Source organism: Natrix helvetica (genome assembly GCF_964273705.1).
Source record: "Natrix helvetica genome assembly, chromosome: 5".
Taxonomy (NCBI): domain Eukaryota; kingdom Metazoa; phylum Chordata; class Lepidosauria; order Squamata; family Natricidae; genus Natrix; species Natrix helvetica.
In genome coordinates, this window is record NC_138551.1 from 102,480,519 (window position 1) to 102,501,885 (window position 21,367).

Genomic DNA, 21,367 nt, shown 5'->3' on the forward strand with positions numbered 1-21,367 from the left:
AGGTACATCCAGCCTGGTCTTATCTTCTGCTTCTCAGTTGTTAAATGAGGTAAACAACTCTGTTCTCCACAAATAAATGTAAAGTAGTAAGGGCTATGCTTAGTTGCAGGTGAAATTGGAGACTGGCCTTACAACAAACCTGTACTTCATGCTTTGAAGTTGGTAGATAAGAATCGCTTCCAAGCAATTACAGGTTTTGTTCTTTGGTCTTGGAAGCCTCAAAAGTTAAAGATAAGTTATCAGAATAACACAATGGAGTAGCAGAATAACAGAACTGGAATGGACCTTGGAGGTCATCCAGTCCAACCCCCTGCTCAAGCAGGAGACCCTAAGTATTTGTAAATCAGTGTAAAGCACTCTTAACAGCCAAGATGGAGATTTCTCTCAGTGCCTATGAAACTCACTCTATAGGACTACGTACTATAATTGTTTTTCTGTGAAAAAAATATCCAGACTGCTCATTTGTTACAACAAACGAATAAGATTTTGAACAATCTATTGCCGTGATGACAAACCTGTGGCATGCAGAGCCCACTCTGCTCTTCAGGTCTCTGCTGCAAGTGCATGGGGCGCATGCAGGGAACACATGCGTGCATGCATGGGGGTGGGGTGCATGCACGGGGGGAGCTTGCATTCAATTTGGGGGGCTTGTGTAATGCCCCCATGCCCTGTTTTGGCTTCCAGATTGGTGCAGCAGGCCTTCCCTGCCCAAAATGGGATGTGGGGTAGGGGCATGCATCCCCCTGCGCTCCATTTTGGCTTTCAGATTGGTGCAGCAGGCCTTCCAAGCCCAAAATGGGGTGCGGGTGGGGACATGTGCCCCCCATGCCCCATTTTTGCTTCCAGATGGGTGCAGAGGGCCCCCAGGCATCACTGGTTGGCCATCATTGATCTAATGTCTAGATAAGCAATCTAAAAATTGTGCTACAATGCTAGAGAGAACGAAGATGCACCAAACAATTAATGACCTCTAAGCTATAGCATGGGACTGAAATGCCCTAAGGGAGGAGTCCCCAACTCCTGGGCTTGGGATCGGTAGTGGTCTTCAGCCCGTTGGAAACCGTGCTGCAAATGTGGCAGGCAAAAGCATGAAACTTCATTTGGGCATGTGCGGGAGCTAGGTTGTGCATCCCCTTCCTCCCGCTGCTGCCATTATGTCAACCCGGGAAGGTTGGGGACCACTGTCTTAAGGGATAGAAGAAACAAAGTAAAATGAGCTGCAAATTCTGTGTTTTTCCTTGAGATAAAAAAGCTTCAGAAGCAAGAACAAGTTGGAAAACTGGATAAGAGTAGAAGGAGAAGCCCATGGGGCCATTGTTACTCAGAAAATTCAACTTCACTTTGAGTCATTGCTAAAGACCCCAATTCTCAGACTACAGAAAGGTGACAATGCTTGATTTTGCAAGAGAGAAGCTGAACAGAGGGAACTGTTCTGACCGAGGCTTCCCAAGAACATGAAGCAAACGCATTTCCAGGGGCAATGTAAGGCGTTGACCCCTTCCGCCTACGGGTGGTAAAACCTTGTGAAGAACCTTGGTAGGTGGGCATTCTCTGGGGTGGCAAACAGATCAACTACCGGTTGGCCAAACCTCTGTGACAGATGATGGAACAGGTTCAGGTTCAGGTGCCATTCTGAGTGGTCGACCATGGTCCTGCTTAGCCAATCCACTTGGATGTTGCTCACTCCAGATATGTGCTCTGCTTGAAGTGAGCACAGATGTCTTTCTGCCCACCTTCCCAGGAACTTGGCCTCCGCCATCAGAGATCTGGATCGAGTGCCCCCCTGGCAGTTTATATGTGCTTTCGCTGCCACATTGTCTGTGAGGAACATCACATGGTGACCCTGGATGCTGCTCTGAAAGTGACACAGAGCCAGCCTCGCCGCCCTCAACTCCAGCCAGTTGATGCTGTGTGTCAGCTCGGACGCTGAACGAGCCTTGTGCTATTTGGTTGTGAAGGTGAGCCCTCCCAGCCGAACAGGCTGGCATCCGTCATGATGGTAAGACGGTCTGGCTCTCTGAAGAAGGAGCCCTTCGTTAGTGCGGAAGTCATCCACCAGCCGAAAGACCGATGTACTCGAGGGGGAACCAGAACGACCGTTGGCTTACCTGAATGGTCTTTCTCTAGGCGCTGCAGGAGTGTCCAAGCATGGGTTAACTTCAGCTTGCTGCCCAAGGACTGAGTTCAAATCTTTGTGTAGCCACGCCTCCTGCTCCCTCCAGGAGCTCAGTTTTAAAAACGAAGGAATTCCGATGAAAGGTCGCTGTGTGTAACGTCCGTGTCCCTTGGTGCAAAGACCAGCACCTACGTAGAGAAACGACCCCAGGGTGGGGTTGGACACTCCTGCAGCGCCTAGAGAAGGACCATTCAGGTAAGTCAACGGTCGTTCTCCTAGGCGCTGCTTGGAGTGTCCAAGCATGGGACATACCCAAGCTATGTGGTCCCAGGGTGGGAAGAAGAAACTGTCTCGTTTCCAGGGGCCGCAATGATCCTCTGCAAGACCCTCCTTCCAAATGAGGCCTCAGCCGAGGCAAAAAGATCCAATCTGTAATGCCGGATGAACGGAGACGGCGAAGACCATGTAGCCGCCCGGCAAATTTCTTCAATAGAGGCTTGAGTGGCCCAGGCGGCTGTCGTTGCGGCACTCCTCGTGGAGTGTGCCGTAATACAAGGAGGAACAGGTCTGGCCTGGAGCTCATAGGCCAACTTGATGCATGCCCGCAGCCAGCGGCCAATGGTGGCTGATGTCACCTTTCTGCCCATCGACGCAGGTTGGAAAGACATGAAGAAGGACTCGGACTGACGGAATGAGGCTGTCCTCTTCTTGTACACATGCACGGCCCAGCACACATCGAGTTTGTGCCAAGTTCGTTCTCTAGGGTGTGTAGGGTGCGGGCAGAAATTGGGCAGGATTACCTCCTGTGTTCTGTGGAATAAACTGTTGATCTTTGGCAAAAAAGCCGGGTCCAACCTCAGAACAACCCTGTCCGAATGGATGATGCACAAGTCTTCCCTCACGGAGAGTGCGGCCAACTCCGAAATTCTGCGTGCTGATGTAACAGCCACGAGGAAGGCCGTCTTGAGGGACAGGTGACGTAGGCTAATCGAGCGAATAGGCTCGAATGGCGGAGATGTCAAGGCCTGTAGAACAATTGACAAGTCCCAAGTCGGATACCGGTGCACCGTTGGGGGTCGCAGGTTGGTAGCCCCCTTCAGGAAACTTCGGACCCTTGGGTGCCTGCTGAGCGGCAGGGAATCACTCCTGGAGAGGATGGTGGCCAAGGCTGCTGTCTGCCTCCAAAGCGTGTTGGGGGCAAGGCCTTTCTCCAGGCCTTCCTGTAAGAATTCCAGGATTTGCGGAATAGTGGCAGCCGTGGCCCTGACTTGATGGGATCGACACCAGGAGGAAAAAGAAGACCACGTTGCCTCATAAATGCGCACGGTCGAGGGCCGTCTGGACGCCAAGATGGTGCGTATCACTCTGTCTGAAAAGTTGTCCTGCCTCAGGAGCTCCCCCTCAAGTGCCACACGGCCAACTGTAGCCATCGAGGGTCCGTGTGAGAGACTCCCTTGGCATAGGACTACTTGCTCTTGAGGAATGCGCCAATGCTCGACTATTGATAGACTGGTCAGGTCGGCGAACCAGGACCTCCGCAGCCAGTGCGGGGCCACTAGCAACACCTCGGCCCCCTCCTGTAGTATCTTCCTGATCACCTCTGGCTCTCTGAAGAAGGAGCCCTTCGTTAGTGCGGAAGTCATCCACCAGCCGAAGGACCGATGTACTCGAGGGGGAACCAGAATCAGCGCTGAAGAATTGCTTGGTTTTGCCTTCTGGTGTGGCAAGAGGTGCCATTGAAGCAGACGAGAGTGAAGTCTGGCCGAAGGTACAATGGACAGGCAGGATATCATTTTGCCCAACAGTTGAGACAGCTGTACAATCGGGGCAAGTCGCGACTGGACTTGGGATCTGAGGCTTGTCATTCAGTCGGGAGACAGGAAAACCTGACACGCAACTGTGTCTATGATGGCGCCGAGGTGCTATAACCTGGTGCTCGGTTCCAGATGACTCTTTTCTAGGTTGACAGAGAACCCATGCTCTCGAAGGGCTGCCATCGTGTAATGCAGGTCTAGCGTCGCTTGCTGGCAGGACGATGACTGGATGAGAATGTTGTCCAGATAGCATTGGAGGCGCACTGGGTGCGATCTGAGGGAGGCCGCTAGCGCTGCAAGGATCTTTGTGAAAGTTCTTGGGGCCGATGATGGGCCAAATGCAGAGCCCTGTACTGGAAGTGCTGGCCTGCATAAAAGAACCTCAGAAACCTGCGGTGGGTCTTGCGGATGGGAATGTGTAGGTAAGCCTCGTTCAGATCTATTGACGTTAACAGTTCCCCTGGCCTGATACAGCCCAGGATGGATTGGAGGGACTGCATCTTGAATTTTTTGTACGCTATGTGGTGGTTTAGCTTTTTTAGATCTAATATGCCCCTCCACCCCCCAGAATTCTTTGGGACAAGGAATAGAATGGAATAAAACCCTGTCCCCTCGTGACCGGGTGGAACCGATTCTATGGCTCTGATCTCCCTGAGGTGGAGGATCTCCTGTTCCATGAGAGCCTTTTTTACAGGGCAGGAGGGGTTGGGCACCGGATGAAGTGACAAAGTGGGGGCGAGATGAATTCCAGTGTCAGACCTATGCGGATGGTTTGGAGGACCCACTGGTCTGACGTGGTGCGCTCACATTGGGCGTGGAACAGTTGAAGACACCCGCCAATGGGAGCCCTCCGTTGATGGTCACGACGGAAAGGTCTGGAGCCAGGCCCCCCGCCGAAGGGCCGCTTGAGAAACTCTGCTGGCGGCCTCTGTCATGAATGACTAATGGTCCTGAGACTGTCAGCATTATGGGGGTAGGGCGTCTGGTAAGCAACCGATGTGGAGGGCTGGTCCAAAGCCCAAAAGGGCTGCGTCCTACAAAAATTGGATCCCTTACGATCAGATTTTTTGGTGACTGACAGAACCTTCTTTTTGTCCTTATTCTCTATGAGAACTGGATCTAACGCCTCCCCAAAAAGCTTACCTCCTTTGAATGGGGCGTAAGCGAGCTTCCACTTAGCCTTCATGTCGACGTTCCAATGTCTAAGCCATAAAAGGCGATGGGTGGTAACGTTGGAAGCTAAGGCCCTAGAAGCGAACTTTGCGGCATTCAAGGTGGCGTCCGCCGTGTATTCAGTGGCTGCAATAATTTTGTTGACATCCTGCATAAGTCTGCTATTTCCAGCCAGAAGCTTAATGAGCAACTGCCTTAACCAAAGGAGAGAGGCTCTGGAGAGGAAAGAAGCAGAGGCGGACGTCTTAATCACTCAAGTGGCCACCTGATGAGCTTTATGGCAGGCCTTCTCTGCTCTCTTGTCCTCTGCTTTGAGGCCCTCCAGGAGATCGGGAGGAAGCACTGAGGAAGAAGTGAGCGCAGCCACCGGCTCATCCACTAGGGGCAGCTTCAGCAGGTCTTCTAAACTAGCATCCATTGTGTACAACCTCCTGTCACTACCACTGGGGGTAGCAAGGGTAGCTGGCTGTGCCCATTGTTTCTGTACCACATTGAGGAATAATTTGGGAATAGTCACAATTTCCTGAGCCTGAACAGGCTCCTCGAACAAACCTTCACTGAGGTCCGAGGGATAAGGAGCAGCCTGTTCCAGGGTGGTAGAGCCCAAATGGGTACAGGCCTTCGCCTTATTCGATATAGTCTTGAAATTAGTGTGCTTAAATAAGCCAGTGAAGGCGGGCTTATCAGGGACAGTACATTCATCCTCAGAGAACTCAGGCTCAGGGTTGGGAAGAATATCTTCCTCCCAGGCAGAGTCCTCACTATCCAAAGAGAAGTGGGGAGAAGCAAGCTGTGGGGCTTGTACAACCTCCTTGGGAGGGGCCGAGGTCTGAATGTAATGGGTCTTGTGCAGGTGTCTGCCCTGTTGGCGAATCCCACTCTCAATGCCCTGAGATATGGCCCTGGCAATGGCATCTTGATCTCAACCGATAGATCGGGTCCCCTATCTTCCACAAGGCAACCTCTATGGGGAGGTTGAGCGATTGGAAACTGTGGGGCCAGATGACTTGAGGGAACTGGATCCCCTTCTCCCTCTGAGAGGCAAAGAGATCTGTGTGGTCAGCCATTGAAGCCCCTGGGGACCCTGGAGAAGCTGCCATGGCTAGAGAAGCTGGAGGAGAGAATTCCTGCCCTTCCCCTTCACTTTCAGAGATGGGAGGTCTTTGCTCTAGTTTGACCTCTGGTGAGGATCCCTGGGGGGGGGTGATTGGAGGCCTGGGCTTGCAGCTGGGCTTTGTGGAATTGCTTTTCCAAGGCCTTTTGTCTCCAAAGGGCATCTTTATCAAGGCCTGGCCCCAGCTGCTTATCCTGCCTGGTGGAAGGCTTGCTGACCTTTAGGGCCTCCCTTGCTACCCTGCCTAGGAAGAACCCTGCTGGTAGAGGGACTTGGCTGGCTACGATCCCCAGGGCCCTGCTCCGCCACATTGAAATCTGGGTGACTAGAAGGAGACTAGGGGCTCTTCACTCACCACCCTGGCGACCCTGGAGCAAAAAATGCCTTAGCACTCCCAAGGTGGAGGCACTGAAGGCAGGAGGCAGGAGGACGAAACGCAAGCAGAAGCAGCAATTCAAGTGCGATCCAATCACTCCCAGCACCAGCGCAGATATAGCATAAATGAGCCTGACCACTGAGGCCAATGAGGATCTCGAGCCGCAGGGAGCAATCCCAATCAAGACCCCGCTGGAGGTCCGGACAAGCAGTCTGCAGTGGTGATCTGCGGAGATCAGGGCAGAAGAGGGCACGGCAGGCATGAAACGCAAGAAAAACCATGAAAACAAAATGGCGGCCACGCCAAAAAAGGCAATCCAAAATGGCCACCAGAAGTAGAAAAAAGCCTTCCAAGGCTCCACGCCAACAGCTGACTCCCTGAGTGAGCACAGACAGTGGCCACAGAAACCCCTGTCGGGAAAAAACAACCGCACAGATGATAAGAACTAGCTCGATCGCATGGGCGTCGGCACTCCGACCCCACGCAACCACCGGCAGCTGCCTGTGTCCTCCATGGCACCAGAGCGAGCCTAGGACACCGGGGAAGCTGGGGAAAGTGAGAAAGGAGGAGAAAAAAGAATCCAAGGGAACTTCTCACCTCTCCTGTTCTCTAGGGAAGAAAAAAAGGAAGGAAAAAACTCTCAGTAACAATAAAAAATAATTCTAAGAGTCCAAGCCAATCTGAAAGGACTGGAGAGAAACTAAAACACGTCCACTGGGCTTTGACTGAATTGGAAACCTGGCAAGTCAAGGCAACACCAGAGGTATGGCTAAAATTTCAATTCAGTCCTGGGCAGATTAGCTGAGTTTAACCCATGCTTGGACTCTCCAAGCAGACTGGAAAAGTGACAAACCCACTCAAATACTAACTCTAAATTTGGCTTCCGACTTGAAAAGATTGTGTTTTCAAAGGAGTCTAGGAGCGTGAAGATTTATTTCGTCTGTCTTTTAACTAACATATTTTAAGTAATCACTTAAGTCACTTCCGGTTTGCTCGGAGGGTCATTTTGAACGCTCCGAAGGCATCTGGGAAGCCTCCGGACGGTCCCTGAAGCCTTCGGAACGCTTAAAACGACCCTCCGAGCAAACCGGAAGTGACTTCCGGTTTGCTCGGAGGGTCATTTTAAGTGCTCTGAAGGCGTCAGGGACAGTCCCTGAAGCCTTCGGATGGTCCCTGAAGCCTCCGGGGGCGGGGCGGGGGAGGCTCTTTTCACCCTCCCCAGGCTCCTATAAAGCCTCTGGAGCCTGGGGAGGGCGAAAAATGGCTTTTAAAAACGGTGAACTCAGCTGACAGGGCAGCGCCTCGCGTGCCCTGACAAATGGCTCCGCGTGCCACCTGTAGCACGCGTGCCATAAGTTCGCCATCACTGTTCTATATAGTAGATTAAGGGAACTGTAATGAACATTGAACAGTAAGGATTGCCATTTATAGACAATTAAGGGTAATCTAATCCAAGATATGGAAAAATGGAGAGGGAACATGAAATATACTTACAATGGGAAACTATTGAGATTTAAAGACAGAATCACAAATTGGGGGCATGTAAGGATGTATAATTATATAAATATGATGAGAATAGCTGGGAATTGTAACCAGGTCTACATCTCAGCTAAAATTAGGCGGGGGGGGGGGGGATTGAAAGCACAATGACTATAAACGTATACTTTTCTGTTCTATTTTTTTTTTTAAAGGAGGAGGAAGATATGTGTTAAAATTAAATATGTATATTGAAAAGGAATTATAAATACCATCAGCATAAAATGGAGCTTGCTCAGAAGCTGAAATACACCAAGTAAATGAGATGAAGAGTAAATGAGATGAAGAGTGTGAAGTAGAGGAGAGAGGTAAGGGAAGAAGAAAGGGGTAGGAGAGAGGGCAGGGAGGGGGGAAGAGGAGGAGAGAAAGGAGGAGTGGAAAGGGGAGAGAGGAAAAGGAGAGAGGAAGGGGAAGTAGAGAAGAGAAGGATGACAGGGGGAAGAAAGGAGGTAGGAAAGGGGAGGAGAGAGGGAGAAGAAAGTGACAAATATGGTGTATGCAGAGCAGAAGAGCCAATAATTGTTTTTGGGAGTTGATGGTAAGATGAACTGATGTAAACATTTAATAATACAATACGATGTTGGCTATGTAATAGTATACATGTGATTATATGTTATGAAATGAAAAAAATAAAAAACTTTATATATAAAAAACTCCCTTTATTAATTTACTGTGAATTCTGCTCATTCACATCCAGCAAAGTCTTTCAAGGGAGGATTTACAATCACAGACCTTATCTGGATTGGAGAGCTGACAGGCCGATATCTGCAAAACTCGGCAGAGGAGTCTTGGAGAGTCATGAACCAATTAAGCGAACAAATTGTCTCCTGCAAACTCCACTCCCCTTTCGCTCCTCTTTTATTTCATCTGAGAGGGGCCATTCATCATTCACCTGTGGCCTTAATCCCAAGTCGACCCCTTTTCTTTAGCTGTTCCCTTCATCTGGCAACTCTGCACATGTGCACACTGGGAACAGTCTCCAGCAGTTCGTCTGCCTCACTGCTGTCTGACTCTGAAAGCAGCTGATAACTGGCATATGGCCCTGGCCCCATCTCTGCCTCCGAGACAGAGCCCTCACCAAAGCCTTCCCAAGACTCCAGGACTGGCCCATGTTCTCCCCAACCTCCTCACTGTCCGAATCTGCTGCCAGCTCTCCTGTCCACTGGCGGGCCATAACAGGAAACCTCTGGATTGAACACACAAATTGTGTGGCAAAAATCTTGCTATAAAAGTTAAAATTAGAAACAAGCATTTCTTTCCATTGACAAGTTGTCATAGTTCCATTCCGCAAACAAATAAATAAAACAACTGGACTTCACATTTGCAATGCAGTTTGCTAGATGTGGGATTTACATTGCAGGAAATATAATAGAATTGTGAGCGGTTTCTACATCTTAAAAGCACAATGCAGAGTTTCGCTACTTAAACACATACTATATATCAACTCACCACACAGCCAGCGAGTAAATTAGCCTCAGCTGACTTACAGAATTGGGCTAATAAGAAATAACATATTCTTCAGGCTCTTAAAATCCCTGTGTTGTTGAACCATGAAAACATTGCTTTAATTAAGCAAGACTCTACACGTCACCACTTTTCAAGGTAAAGCAAGTCATGCACAACAACGTATGGCATCTGAAAAACCCTCGAAAAAAATTCAAAATTTAACCTCCTAAAATTTAATAACATTAACTCTAAAGACAGGGCTGCCTCCGCCAAGTAGAAGAAGCAATAAACACTCAGCTGGCATGAAAACAAGAGAACAGTTGATAGCCCTAAATTCAAATCACTTTATTATGGTCATTAACCAGCAGAAGGAGAAAGCAGGAGAAAATACTTTCTGAATATCCAAAACATTCAATAATAAATAAGGATGAGCAGTACACAAAAAAGGCTAGAAAACAATTCTTATTAGTTAAAACTAACTTCAAATTTGGAATTGTGTTGCTCCTGACAAATCTGAGAAAGGGGCCGTAAAAAAGCTAACATAAAAAACAACAAATGACCAGTGGGGTAATGTTGAGACCGAGACATTCCCGGCTCAAACAAGTTCAATTACTCTTAAATTATTCTTTGTCTAATTTTCTACGTTGATGCACAGAACTTGGCAATCTTATGTTATTTTAGGATTAATATCAGAAAGTAAGAATTGCTTGTACTGCGGGGTCATTATAGCCTGCTTTACCAGCCAGCAGTTGGGTATTTCAAGATGCTGTGTAAAACTGGCAGGACAAAAGAAACAATTCAATGGTTACTTGTCCTGAGTCACAAGGACATCCTTGTGGAGGTTGTGGCATCTTTTTTTTTTGGGGGGGTATCTTCCAGCAATTAGAGCTGAAGGCAGTTGATCGTCCCATCCCAACCCAACAGAAGGATGAAGAGGGATGCAACTAGAGGTGGCATTCTGCTGTTTCTTACCGGTTCACCCGAACCAGTAGTGGAAATCGTGGGTGGCCCTGCCCACCCACACTGGCTCTACGGCATCCCATTTAGGCCCTTTTTAAAGGCAAAGCACATGTGTGGAAACCGGAGAGCATGCACAGATGTGGCACATGTGAGTCAAGTGAGCGAACTGGTAGGGAAGGTACCGTATTTTCGAGTATAAGACATACCTTTCCCCCCCAAAAGAGGGTGAAAATTTGGGTGTGTCTTATACACTGAATGTAGACTCACCCACCCACTGGCCCCCACCCTTTGGCCTCTGCCTTTCAACAATTTACCTCCTTGCAGGAAATGGGGAAAATGGGGCTTGCAGAGGCTGCAATAGGCTATAGCAATCCCTGCAGCCTGAAACAGCTGATAATCAGGAGGCACTTAAACTGAAAGTGAAACTTGCTATTTGCTCCAGCAGGTAAATTGCTGGGAGGCAGAAGCAGATTTTTTTTTTCTTGTGCTAAAAAGGCTGCAAGGAGTCAATAACTATAAATGCCTATAGAATGTTCACATTATTAGACTTATTTTTTGAAGACTGCTTTATTATTGTTCTAGACAGCTTAACAAAATAAAGAAGCTTTTTAAAATAAATGCTTGATCTGAAGAGGCCAAGTATAGTCTGAAACATAACACTACAAAAAGTGTACATTGTGCGTACTGTTTGCTGTTTGTTGCAAGGAGGCAAATTGCTGGGAGGCAGAAGCAGATTTTTTCCTCTTGTTTTCCTCCCCAAAAGCTAGGTGCATCTTATACTTCGGAGCATCTTATACTCCGAAAAATACAGTAAATAAATGCCACCCCTGGATGCATCAGTGAAAGCTTCTCCAATTTCTGGCAGAAGTCAATAAAGAAACACAAAACCAAGGCTGGATCGTAGCATAAGGGAGACCAAGCCACAATTGGCCTCATCGTCAAGCCAGTAACTTCAGGGTGGAAATCACAGCTGGCATCCCATTTACCCAACTGTTTGTCCAGAACGTCTCCAATTCTCACTTCGGTAGAGGCAAGCAGAGACCTTTGCTAAGTATCTCAGGAGGGAGGCTGGAGACCCTCCTAGCATTGCTTGGCTTGGCTGTTAAGACTCACCCAGCTGGCAAATTAAAGAAGCACAAGGTTTTATGGAAAGAGTGTTTTCATGCTGGCCAAGAGTAAAAACATTACTTGTGAAAACCGTCAAGAGTTAATTTGCAGGCGGACTTAGAGCGAATCAACAAGTCCACAAAGACAGGTCTGGAACGTTTCCTTCCCACAGTCCCAGTGGTGGTATTCAGCCAGTTCAGACTGGTTCGGGCGAACCGGTAGCGGTGACCTGCGGGTGAGCCCGCTCACCCGTCCTGGCGCTATGCTGTCCTATTTAGCCACGCTTTCTAAGCCGCGCACATGCATAAAAGATGAGTGTGCAAGCAAAACACATGTGTGGACGGCCATGCGCATGTGCAGAAGGCACGCAGTGAGCGAAGCAAATGTGCACGGAAGCACACTCACATTTTCAGTGTGTGACGAACCGATGGTAAAATTATGTGAATCCACCTCTGCACAGCCCCACATCTGGACCTGGGTTGTCTCTTCTCACATCAACCAATTCTCTCTCCCCCACTGACTTCCCACAGACTCTCCCACGCTGGCAAAGAACCGGATTCCTCCTCTGACTCAAGTCTCTCCAAACACCCACTAGGTTCTACATTAGGGGTAGGAAGTGGCAGTGAAAGCAGAGTGATTCTCCTTCTTCTAGGGAAATGCTGACAGAGAGGCCCGTCATCTCCTCCACCGTGGTTTTTCCCTCACCACAAAATGTATTTAAAGCATCAGGTCAAAAATTTCATGCTGAACAGTCTCAACAAAGTCTTGAAATTTCATTTCTGCTAGTAAAAAACCCCACCCTAAACTGTCAAGAAGTGAATGGAGAACCTCTTAAGCATCCTGTTGATTTGCTTCAAGAAACACATCAAAGTTTAAGGAGGGGCTACTTTTGGAAACCAAAAATGGACTAGCCCCCACAATTCAAGGTTCACAAATGGTTAGGGGAGAAACAAGGATCCTGGCAATCTGCAAATGTTGCTAAAGTGCAAATCTCAATTTTGGTATCTGAAGCTCTCCGTTCATAGAACACAGAATTATAGGCCTGGAAGGGACTTCGGAGATCTTCTAGTCCAGGGGTCCTCAAACCTTTTAAACTGGGGGCCAATTCAGGGTCCCTGAGACTGCTGGGGGGGGGGCGGCTGGGTGGAGGAAACTTAGTTTTGCAGCAATTTTTCTCAGCCCCAAGGAGCTTGAGAAATATCTCTCCCTCTCTTTCTCTCTCTCTCTTTACCTTCTGGAGACAAGGGAGGTGAAAAATGGGGCGATTTTGCCCATTGTTTGGCCTCCTGGGCCTTCTGTGCACCCTGTTTTCACCTCCCACTGCCTCTAGAAGCAATCTGCAGGCCAAAAACGAGCAAAGACAGCCCAGTTTTTGGCCTCCTGGGGTGTCTGTGTGCCCCATCTTTCACCTCCCCCACCTCCAGAACATCTCTGCAGGCCAAAATTGCTGACCTTACATTTCAGTTCCAGCCCGTGGGGCTCCCGAAGATAAGTCCTACGCTTGGCTGAAGGGTGGGTGGGGCAGCCTCATGGTCCTGCACAGGCCGGATTAATGGCTTCAGCGGGCCACATGTGGCCCATGGGCTGTAGTTTGAGGACCCATGTTCTAGTCCAACCTTCAAATCAGAATACCATCACAGTCAATTTGGTTGAAGAAGTTTCTTGGATGAGAAGCAACATTTTTTCAGAGAAAAAACCAAGATAATCCAGCTGCCTTTTGGAAAAAACACCCCTGGGACTCCCAACGACAAAACACCAAACCAGATGGAAGGGGCCAATTTCATTTTGCAGAAGGAAATTATCTTCTTACATTCCAGACAGGTTCTAAACACAGAAAAGCCTTCTTGAAAAAAAAAGCCCCTTAATCAAGAAGGATGAGATTTTAGACAGATCTAGGTCAGCTATTTCATGACACTATTTCTTTAAAGATGCAACCTGATGAGCATATGAAAAGCTAGAAACCAAGAAACCAGAGAATATGTTACTACGACAAATTTACATCAGTGCCCTTATCATTTTACCTAAATCCTCTGAAATCCAGAAATAATGAAAAAGAAGCAACAACTGAGATAGCAACAATGGAAATTGTAAATATTTGTCTATCCTGTTTAATTTAAAAATTCACATGTGTTGAGAGTGGTAAAAATACTGAGCCTGGAAAATAATAGTCACATAAAATTTTAACATGTGAGGAAATGTGAAAAAGGAAACAATGAGTGTGTTTTCCATTCTATTTTTATTTTTATTTTTTGGCAATTGAATATTTATGATATTGGAACCAAAATGGAACCAAAGGTCATATGACTAAGAAAGAAATACGTTTTCTACATGACAAAAAGAAAAGATTGATAAAGTACCTTCAGGGAAAAAAGCAAAAGATTTAGGGCTAGATTATACACTCACAAAAAATAAGTCAGGAAGATCTTTTGTCTGCCAAGGAATGCCCAGAGAAATTCACAAAGAGTATTTTACCTGTGAGAGTTGTGTTGTTCTCCCTCCACTTGTTAATGTTTAGAGGTTGATCAGAAAGACAAACCATGACAGGTACATTATGATCTCATTGTTCAAAAGACAAGAAAGGTGCCAACTATGTCATTATATAATATGACCAACATCATATCATGACTTGGTGTAGTGCAAAGGTCTCCAAACTTGGCACCTTTAAAAGTTGTGGATTTCAACTCCCAGAATTCCCCAGTCAGCAAGATTACCAAGTTTGAAGACCCTTTGTCTATTGTTCACGGCACCAGGCTACAAAACAGGAGATGGCGAGTTCTAGTCCTGTTATGTCCTGGAAGCCAAGCCAACTGGGTGATTTTGGGCATCACAAGGAAACTTCAATCCCTAGTCCTGCTTTAGGCATAAAAGCCAACTGAATGACTTTGGACCAGTATCTCTCTCTGTGTGTACAATCCATCTCATAGTAATTGTTATGGAGAAAAGAGAAGGAGTAAGGAGTCTTAGATAGGTTCGTCACCTTGAATTATTTATAAAAATAATATAATAAAGGTCACATATGTGCTAGTTGTTTCCAGCTCTAGGGGGCAGTGCTCATCTCCATTTCAAAGCCTAAGAGCCAGCACTGTCCGAAGACATCTCCATGGTCATGTGGCCAGCATGACTAAACACCAAAGGTGCATGGAATGTTGTTACCTTCCCACCAAAGGTGGTTCCTATTTTTGTACTTGCATTTTTACATGCTTTTGAACTGCTGTATTGGCAGAAGCTGGCACAAGTAACGGGAGCTCACTCTGTTATGTGGCGCTAAGGATTTGAACCACTGAAGTGCCGACCTTCCTGATCGACAAGCTCAGTGCCTTAGCCACTGAGCCACTGCATTCCTTAAAAATAATATGAAAAAATATAAAATTAAAAAATGAAATAGAAATTGCTTTATTTGCATGATGGCACAGAATCAAATGGAGCTTCTCAGAGTTTGAACTGACCAGAATGAACAAAATTGCTTCCTGCAAAGACTCACATCCGTTTGCTCCTCTTTTATGTCTTATGGGAGGGGACAATCATCTCCAAGCCTTACTCCTGAGTTCCCCTTTTTGTCTTAATTGTTCTTGCCTTCTGGAAGTTCTGCGCATGCGCACACTGGGAACAGGCTCACACTGTTGTTCTGCCTCGCTGATGTCAGAATCTGGAGGCTCTGGAGGCAGCACATAACTATCAGATGGCCCTGGCCCCATCTCTGCCTCTGACGCAAAGCCCTCGTTCGAGCCTTCCCCAGACTCCAGGACTGGCCCATGTTCCTTCCCAACCTCCCCACTGTCCAAGTCTGCTGCCAGCTCCGCAGGCTGGCGGCGGACCACAACACTTTATGAAGTATAAACCTGGAGCATCCCAGGGTTGCTAACATCTTTTCTGGGTTCTTTTAGAGTTTTTAAGTGGATGAACTGGAGTTGAGGTTTGAGAAGTAAAATAGATGCCCTCAGTTCTGCAGATGGCTAAGAAACTTAAAGACTATAGCAGTATCCCCATAGACCCATGGTCAAAATTTGGGTATTTGGCAAACCAGCATATTTGCACACATCAAATGAGTACGATAGTTGCAGCATCCTTGAGTCTTATGATGGTCTACACCAGGGTTACCCACCTTTAAACCTCAAGAACCACTAAATTCATAATTTTAAATCCTGCAGACTACTAATATGAATTAGTGACGGGATAGGGTGCTTCAGGCACTTAGCTTGGCCACCTGTTTGCAGAGAGAAGCACCTGGGGCCAACCTTAGCTTTGCTGTTCATTGCAGCTAGGAACCTCAAATATGGTCAAGAATGAATGTTTGCCTTGTAGCCAGCCAAGGCTCTTAATCAATCTCCTGCAAACTCTGTCACTCGAGGAGGCCGGCTGAAGTTTCGTGCGCCGCTCACTGAAGCTCCTGGACTCTCAGGGAAGGAGGGGCAGGCAAGCTAAATGCCTGAAGGACCCCATCCCGTTAGCTAACAGGATTAATTGCTTTGGCAGGACGTATCCGGCCCAGGGGCCGTAGTTTGAGGATCCCTGATCCCTGAAAATGCAAAGATGAAAAGATTTTTTTGTGGACCATCAAACTTTTCTCGCAGACCACCAGTAGGTCTACACCCACTGTGTTATAATTTTGGATGGCTTCAACGAGAGAACATTTCTGGCATATTGCACAGAAATAGAAATCTAAGTAAAATTGTACATTTTAATACATTACTGGGGTGCAATAAAGCAAGCCAGGTCTACCCCAAGAAAGGCGGAGCAGAGGAGAAGCACAGGATGACAAAAGTATTACCTCAAGTGCTGCTCTAGCCAAAGTGTTTTAGATGTAGAAACAGTTTCAAGACTTACTTGTCAAGGAAATCCTTGTCCACCACAGCACAGATGTCAAGAAGAGGGTTTCCCATTCCAAAGAGGACATTTTCACTGCAAGAGAAAGTTATTCGAGTTACTTCATTTTACAAGCTGCAGAGTACTTATAAATCCTCAACATACAATAGTTCATTTAGTGGCCATTCAAAGTTACAGTGGCACTGAAAATGACCATTGGCTTACCTGAAGGGTCCTTTTCTGTACACCGCGGGAGAGTCCAAGCAATGGGTTAATTCAGTCTGCTTGCCCTTAGGACTGAGGAACTATTTTTCCTTAAGCCACACCTCCTCCTGGTGTGCTCAATCCCCCAGAATTCTTTGAAGGAGTCAGTTCGTGCGGACGGAGCGAAGCGTCCAAGATGATGTACTGTTGACACGAGGAACCCGAATCCCGGCCTTGAGAGCCAGGGTGGGTTGGACTCTCCCGCGGTGTACAGAAAAGGACCCTTCAGGTAAGCCAATGGTCATTTTCCTGTACACCGCTTGGAGAGTCCAAGCAATGGGACATACCAAAGTTATTGTCCATCTGGGTGGGCAGAAGAAGGCTCCCGGGATTCGGTCTCTGACACAACCGCCTGGAGCACACGCCTGCCGAAAGACGCCTCAGCCGAGGCGAAAATGTCCAGTTTATAGTGTCGCACAAATGGAGAAGGAGAGGACCACGTAGCGGCCCTGCAGATGTCCAGGATCGAGGCCTGGGTGGCCCAGGCCGCTGAAGTAGCAGCACTTCGTGTGGAGTGTGCAGTGATGCCGCGCGGAACGGCCTTGGATTGACTTTCATAGGCAGTCGCAATGCAAGCGCGAAGCCACCTGCCAATTGTGGAGGAAGTGACCTTCTTCCCTAGGGAACCGGGTTGGAAGGAGAGGAAAAGAGCCTCTGACTTCCTGAATTCCGCAGTACGAGCGATGTAGACCTTCAGGGCCCTCCTGACATCAAGATTGTGCCAGGATCGCTCTCTGGGATGCGACGGATGAGGACAAAAATTTGGCAACACAATGTCTTGCGCTCTATGGAACCATGAGTTTACTTTGGGGGTAAAGGTCGGGTCCAGCCTCAAAATGACCCTGTCAGGGTGGATGACGCACAGATCCTGGCGAACAGAGAGAGCCGCCAGCTCCGAAATCCGGCGAGCTGACGTGATGGCAATCAAGAAGGCCGTCTTCAGCGTCAGGAATCGAAGAGAAGTAGTGCGTAAAGGCTCGAATGGAGGGCCAGAGAGGGCCCGCAGGACCACGGACAGCTGCCAAGTAGGATAGCGATGAACGGTGGGAGGGCGAAGGTTAGAAGCGCCCTTGAGGAAAAGACGCACCTTCGGGATTTTGCTGAGAGGCAAAAGGTGGTCGCCCGACCAGACAGTAGACAAAGCCGCCACTTGGCGTCGAAGGGTGTTCGGGGCCAGGCCCTTGTTGAGTCCCGCTTGAAGGAAGTCAAGCACTCTGGGAACAGGCGCGGTCGTCGGCTCGATGAGCAGCTCCTCACACCACTTGGCGAAGGCGGCCCAGGACGCATCATAAATCCTAGTGGTTGAAGGGCGTCTAGCCGCCTGAATGGTGTTCACTACCTCCTCCGACAGGCCTTGGTCTTTTAGTTGGTCCCCCTCAAGTGCCAGACGGCCAACTGGAGCCACTGGGGCTCTGGGTGAATCACGGCCCCCTGGCTGAGGGAGATCTGGTCCGGAGGAATGCGCCACGGAGGAGACACCGACAGGTGGACAAGGTCGGCAAACCACGACCTGCGGGGCCAATGCGGGGCCACGAGAAGGACCTCTGCTCCCTCTGCGATGACTTTGGAGATGCATTGAGGAAGGAGAGGCAGGGGAGGGAAGGCATACAGTAGCTCGCGGGGCCACTTGCAACGCAGTGCGTCTGTCCCCTCCGCCCCCGGGGTGAAGAACCGGGAGTAGAAGCGGTCGAGCTGCTTGTTGTCCCTTGACGCAAACAGGTCTACGGCCGGAGTCCCGAATCTGTCGGACATCTGGTGGAACAGGCGAGGGTCCAGTTTCCACTCCGCAGGATCTATGGTCGTCCTGCTCAGCCAGTCGGCCTGTGTGTTGTCCACTCCGGAGATATGGTCGGAGCGAAGGGATTCCAGATGGCGCTCCGCCCAGCGTCCCAGGGACTCCGCCTCTCTCATCAGTGCTCTGGATCTGGTGCCGCCCTGGCGGTTGATGTGGGCCTTGGTGGCCACATTGTCCGTCATCAGAAGCACATGTTGACGATGGATGGGCCGGCTGAAATGGCGCAGGGCCAGGCGAGCAGCTCTCAGTTCCAGCAGGTTGATGCTGTAGCTGGATTCCACTTGGGACCACTTGCCCTGAACAACCAGGGACCCCATGTGGGCTCCCCAGCCGGAGAGGCTGGCGTCTGTGGTGATGATCAACCTCTCGGGTTCCTTGAATAGGTGGCCCTTGAGGATGGCCGGAGACACCCACCAGCGGAGAGACCTCCTCACGTCCGGGGGAACTCGAATCGGCCTGGTAGAGTTGCTCCTGGATGCCCTCTGGTGCGGCAGCAGCAGCCACTGAAGAGACCTGGAATGCAGGCGGGCCCACGGCACGATGGAAATGCAGGAGATCATTTTTCCCAGCAGCTGCGACAGAAGGACCACTGGAGCCTGCCTCAAGCTCAACACCTTGTGGGTCATGGACCTTAGACCGGTCAACCTGTCTCGGGAAAGGAAAACCCTGCACAAGTTGGTATCTATCACCGCCCCCAGATGTACAAGTCTGTTGGTTGGAGTGAGATGGCTCTTCTCTATGTTTAGAGAGAAGCCGTGATTTCTGAGGGATCTCATAGTGGTTTGGAGATCCCGAAGGGCCTGCTGCCTGGACGACGACTGGATCAGGATGTCGTCCAGGTAGCACTGGAGCCTTATGGGCCTGCGTCTTAGCTGAGCCGCCACTACCGCCAGCACTTTGGTAAACGTCCGAGGAGCGGACGAGAGGCCGAATGGAAGAGCTTTGTACTGGAAGTGGCGACCCGCATAATAGAAGCGCAGGAACTTCCTGTGCTGAGGACGGATGGGGATGTGGAGGTATGCCTCTTTGAGATCTATAGATGTGAGAAGATCTCCCTGTCGAATCCCCGCCAGAATGGACTGCAGAGACTGCATCTTGAACCTCCGGTAGGCGATATGCCTGTTGAGGTTCTTGAGGTCCAAGATGGCTCTCCACCCCCCCGAGTTCTTTGGTACCAGGAAGAGGATGGAGTAAAACCCCTTCCCCTCTTCGCCTTGGGGAACTGGTTCCACGGCCCTGATGTCCAGGAGGTGACGGACTTCCTGGTCCATACGCTGCCTCTTTAGGGGGCAGGACGGGACAGGGCACCGGATGAAGGTCCGAGGGGGAAGGGACAGGAATTCCAGGGAGAGGCCTTCCCTGACTGTCTGCAGAACCCAAGCATCCTCGGTGTTCTGGGCCCAATGGGAGGCGAACAGCTGGAGGCGACCCCCGATGGGCGCCAAGCCCTGGCAGTCACTTTGACTTACGGAACGGCCTGTTGGAGGCCCCACCGCGGTTATACTTGCGGAAGCCGAACTGCTGCCTGCCTCTGTCCCGAAAAGGCGCTCTGTCTTGGGACCTGTCGCCCTGCTGGCCGAAGGACCTATTAGCGGGAGAGAAGGAAGAGGCAGAGGTGGAAGGCTCGGAGGCACGAAAGGACTGCCTCCTAGAGTAGGGAGCGGCCTTACGTTCCTGCTTTTTATTTAGAGAAGGTAGGATCTTCCTCTTGTCCTTGGACTCAATGAGGAGAGGATCCAGGGACTCGCCAAACAATTTGGACCCCTTAAAGGGGGCGGAAGCTAGTTTCCATTTGTTTTTCTGGTCCGCTTGCCAATGTCGGAGCCAGATCAGTCGACGGGAAGTTATGTTAGAACCGAGGGCCCTGGAGGCAAATTTGGTGGCATTGAGGGACGCGTCAGCGGCATACTGGGAGGCCGCGATTATTTTTGACACGTCCTGGTGGAGACGTATGTCTCCCGCCGGGAGCTTGTTTAGGAGCTCGCGCAGCCAGATCACAGAGGCCCTATTAAAAAAGGAAGCGGAAGAAGAGGCCCTGATGGCCCAGGCAGCCGCCAGATGGGTCTTGTGGCACGCCTTTTCCGCCTTCTTGTCCTCCGCCTTAAGGCCTTCCAGGAGGTCGGCCGGTAGCGAGGAGTTGGAAGTGAGCGCAGCGATGGGCGGGTCGACAGTGGGAAGGGCCAGAAGGTCCTCCAACACTGGCTCCATAGTATAAAGCTTCCTATCTACCCCACTGGGAGAGGATTGCGTGGCTGGCTGAGCCCACTGGCGCTGGATTAAGTCGAGGAACAGCCCCGGGACCGGAACCAGCTCTTGCTGGGGCGCTGGCACATCAAACATGACCGCATTGGGATTAGCCGGAGGGGCATCATCCGCCGGCGCGGTCGGCTTGGGCTTGATCCCCACCCTGGTGGCAGCCTTGACCTTGTGAAGGACCGGTTTAAAAAGGCTGGGCTTGAAGAGACCCGCAAAGGCGGGCGCTTCGGGGGGAAGGTCCTCGTCGTCCGAGAGGCCTAACACCTCCGGGTCAGGGTCCTCAATGGCAGAGGCCTCGCTGACCACCGAGGATTCCAGGGAAGGATGGCGAGCACGCTTGCCTGGGGGCGGAGCTGCCTGATCGGGTTTAGGACCCCTAGGGGCCGCTGCGGTAGGACTTTTAAATTTCATGGCCTCCGTGATGCCCTTGGCAATGGCGCGGGCCATTAGCTCCTGCATGCGGGGCGATAACTCCTCAGAGTCAGAATCGGGATCCAGGCCCTCTTCTAGGGGGGGTGAAGCCTCACCCTGCATATCGTCTATGCTAGCATCCCCAGGGGGAGGAACCTGTTCACAGGCCCAAGAAGGGACCGGGGAAGCCGGCTCT

At 49.8% G+C, this 21,367-nt stretch overlaps 1 protein-coding gene across 2 annotated transcripts in view; it reads right to left on the reverse strand.

Moving 5' to 3' along the window:
• ADK (adenosine kinase) overlaps positions 1 to 21,367 on the reverse strand; it is a 298,775-nt gene that overhangs the window by 244,680 nt on the left and 32,728 nt on the right. For both annotated transcript variants that reach the window (XM_081956528.1, XM_081956529.1), the window contains exon 2: positions 16,467 to 16,541. In XM_081956528.1, the coding sequence (XP_081812654.1) occupies positions 16,467 to 16,541 (75 nt within the window). The remainder of the gene's footprint in view (positions 1 to 16,466; positions 16,542 to 21,367) is intronic.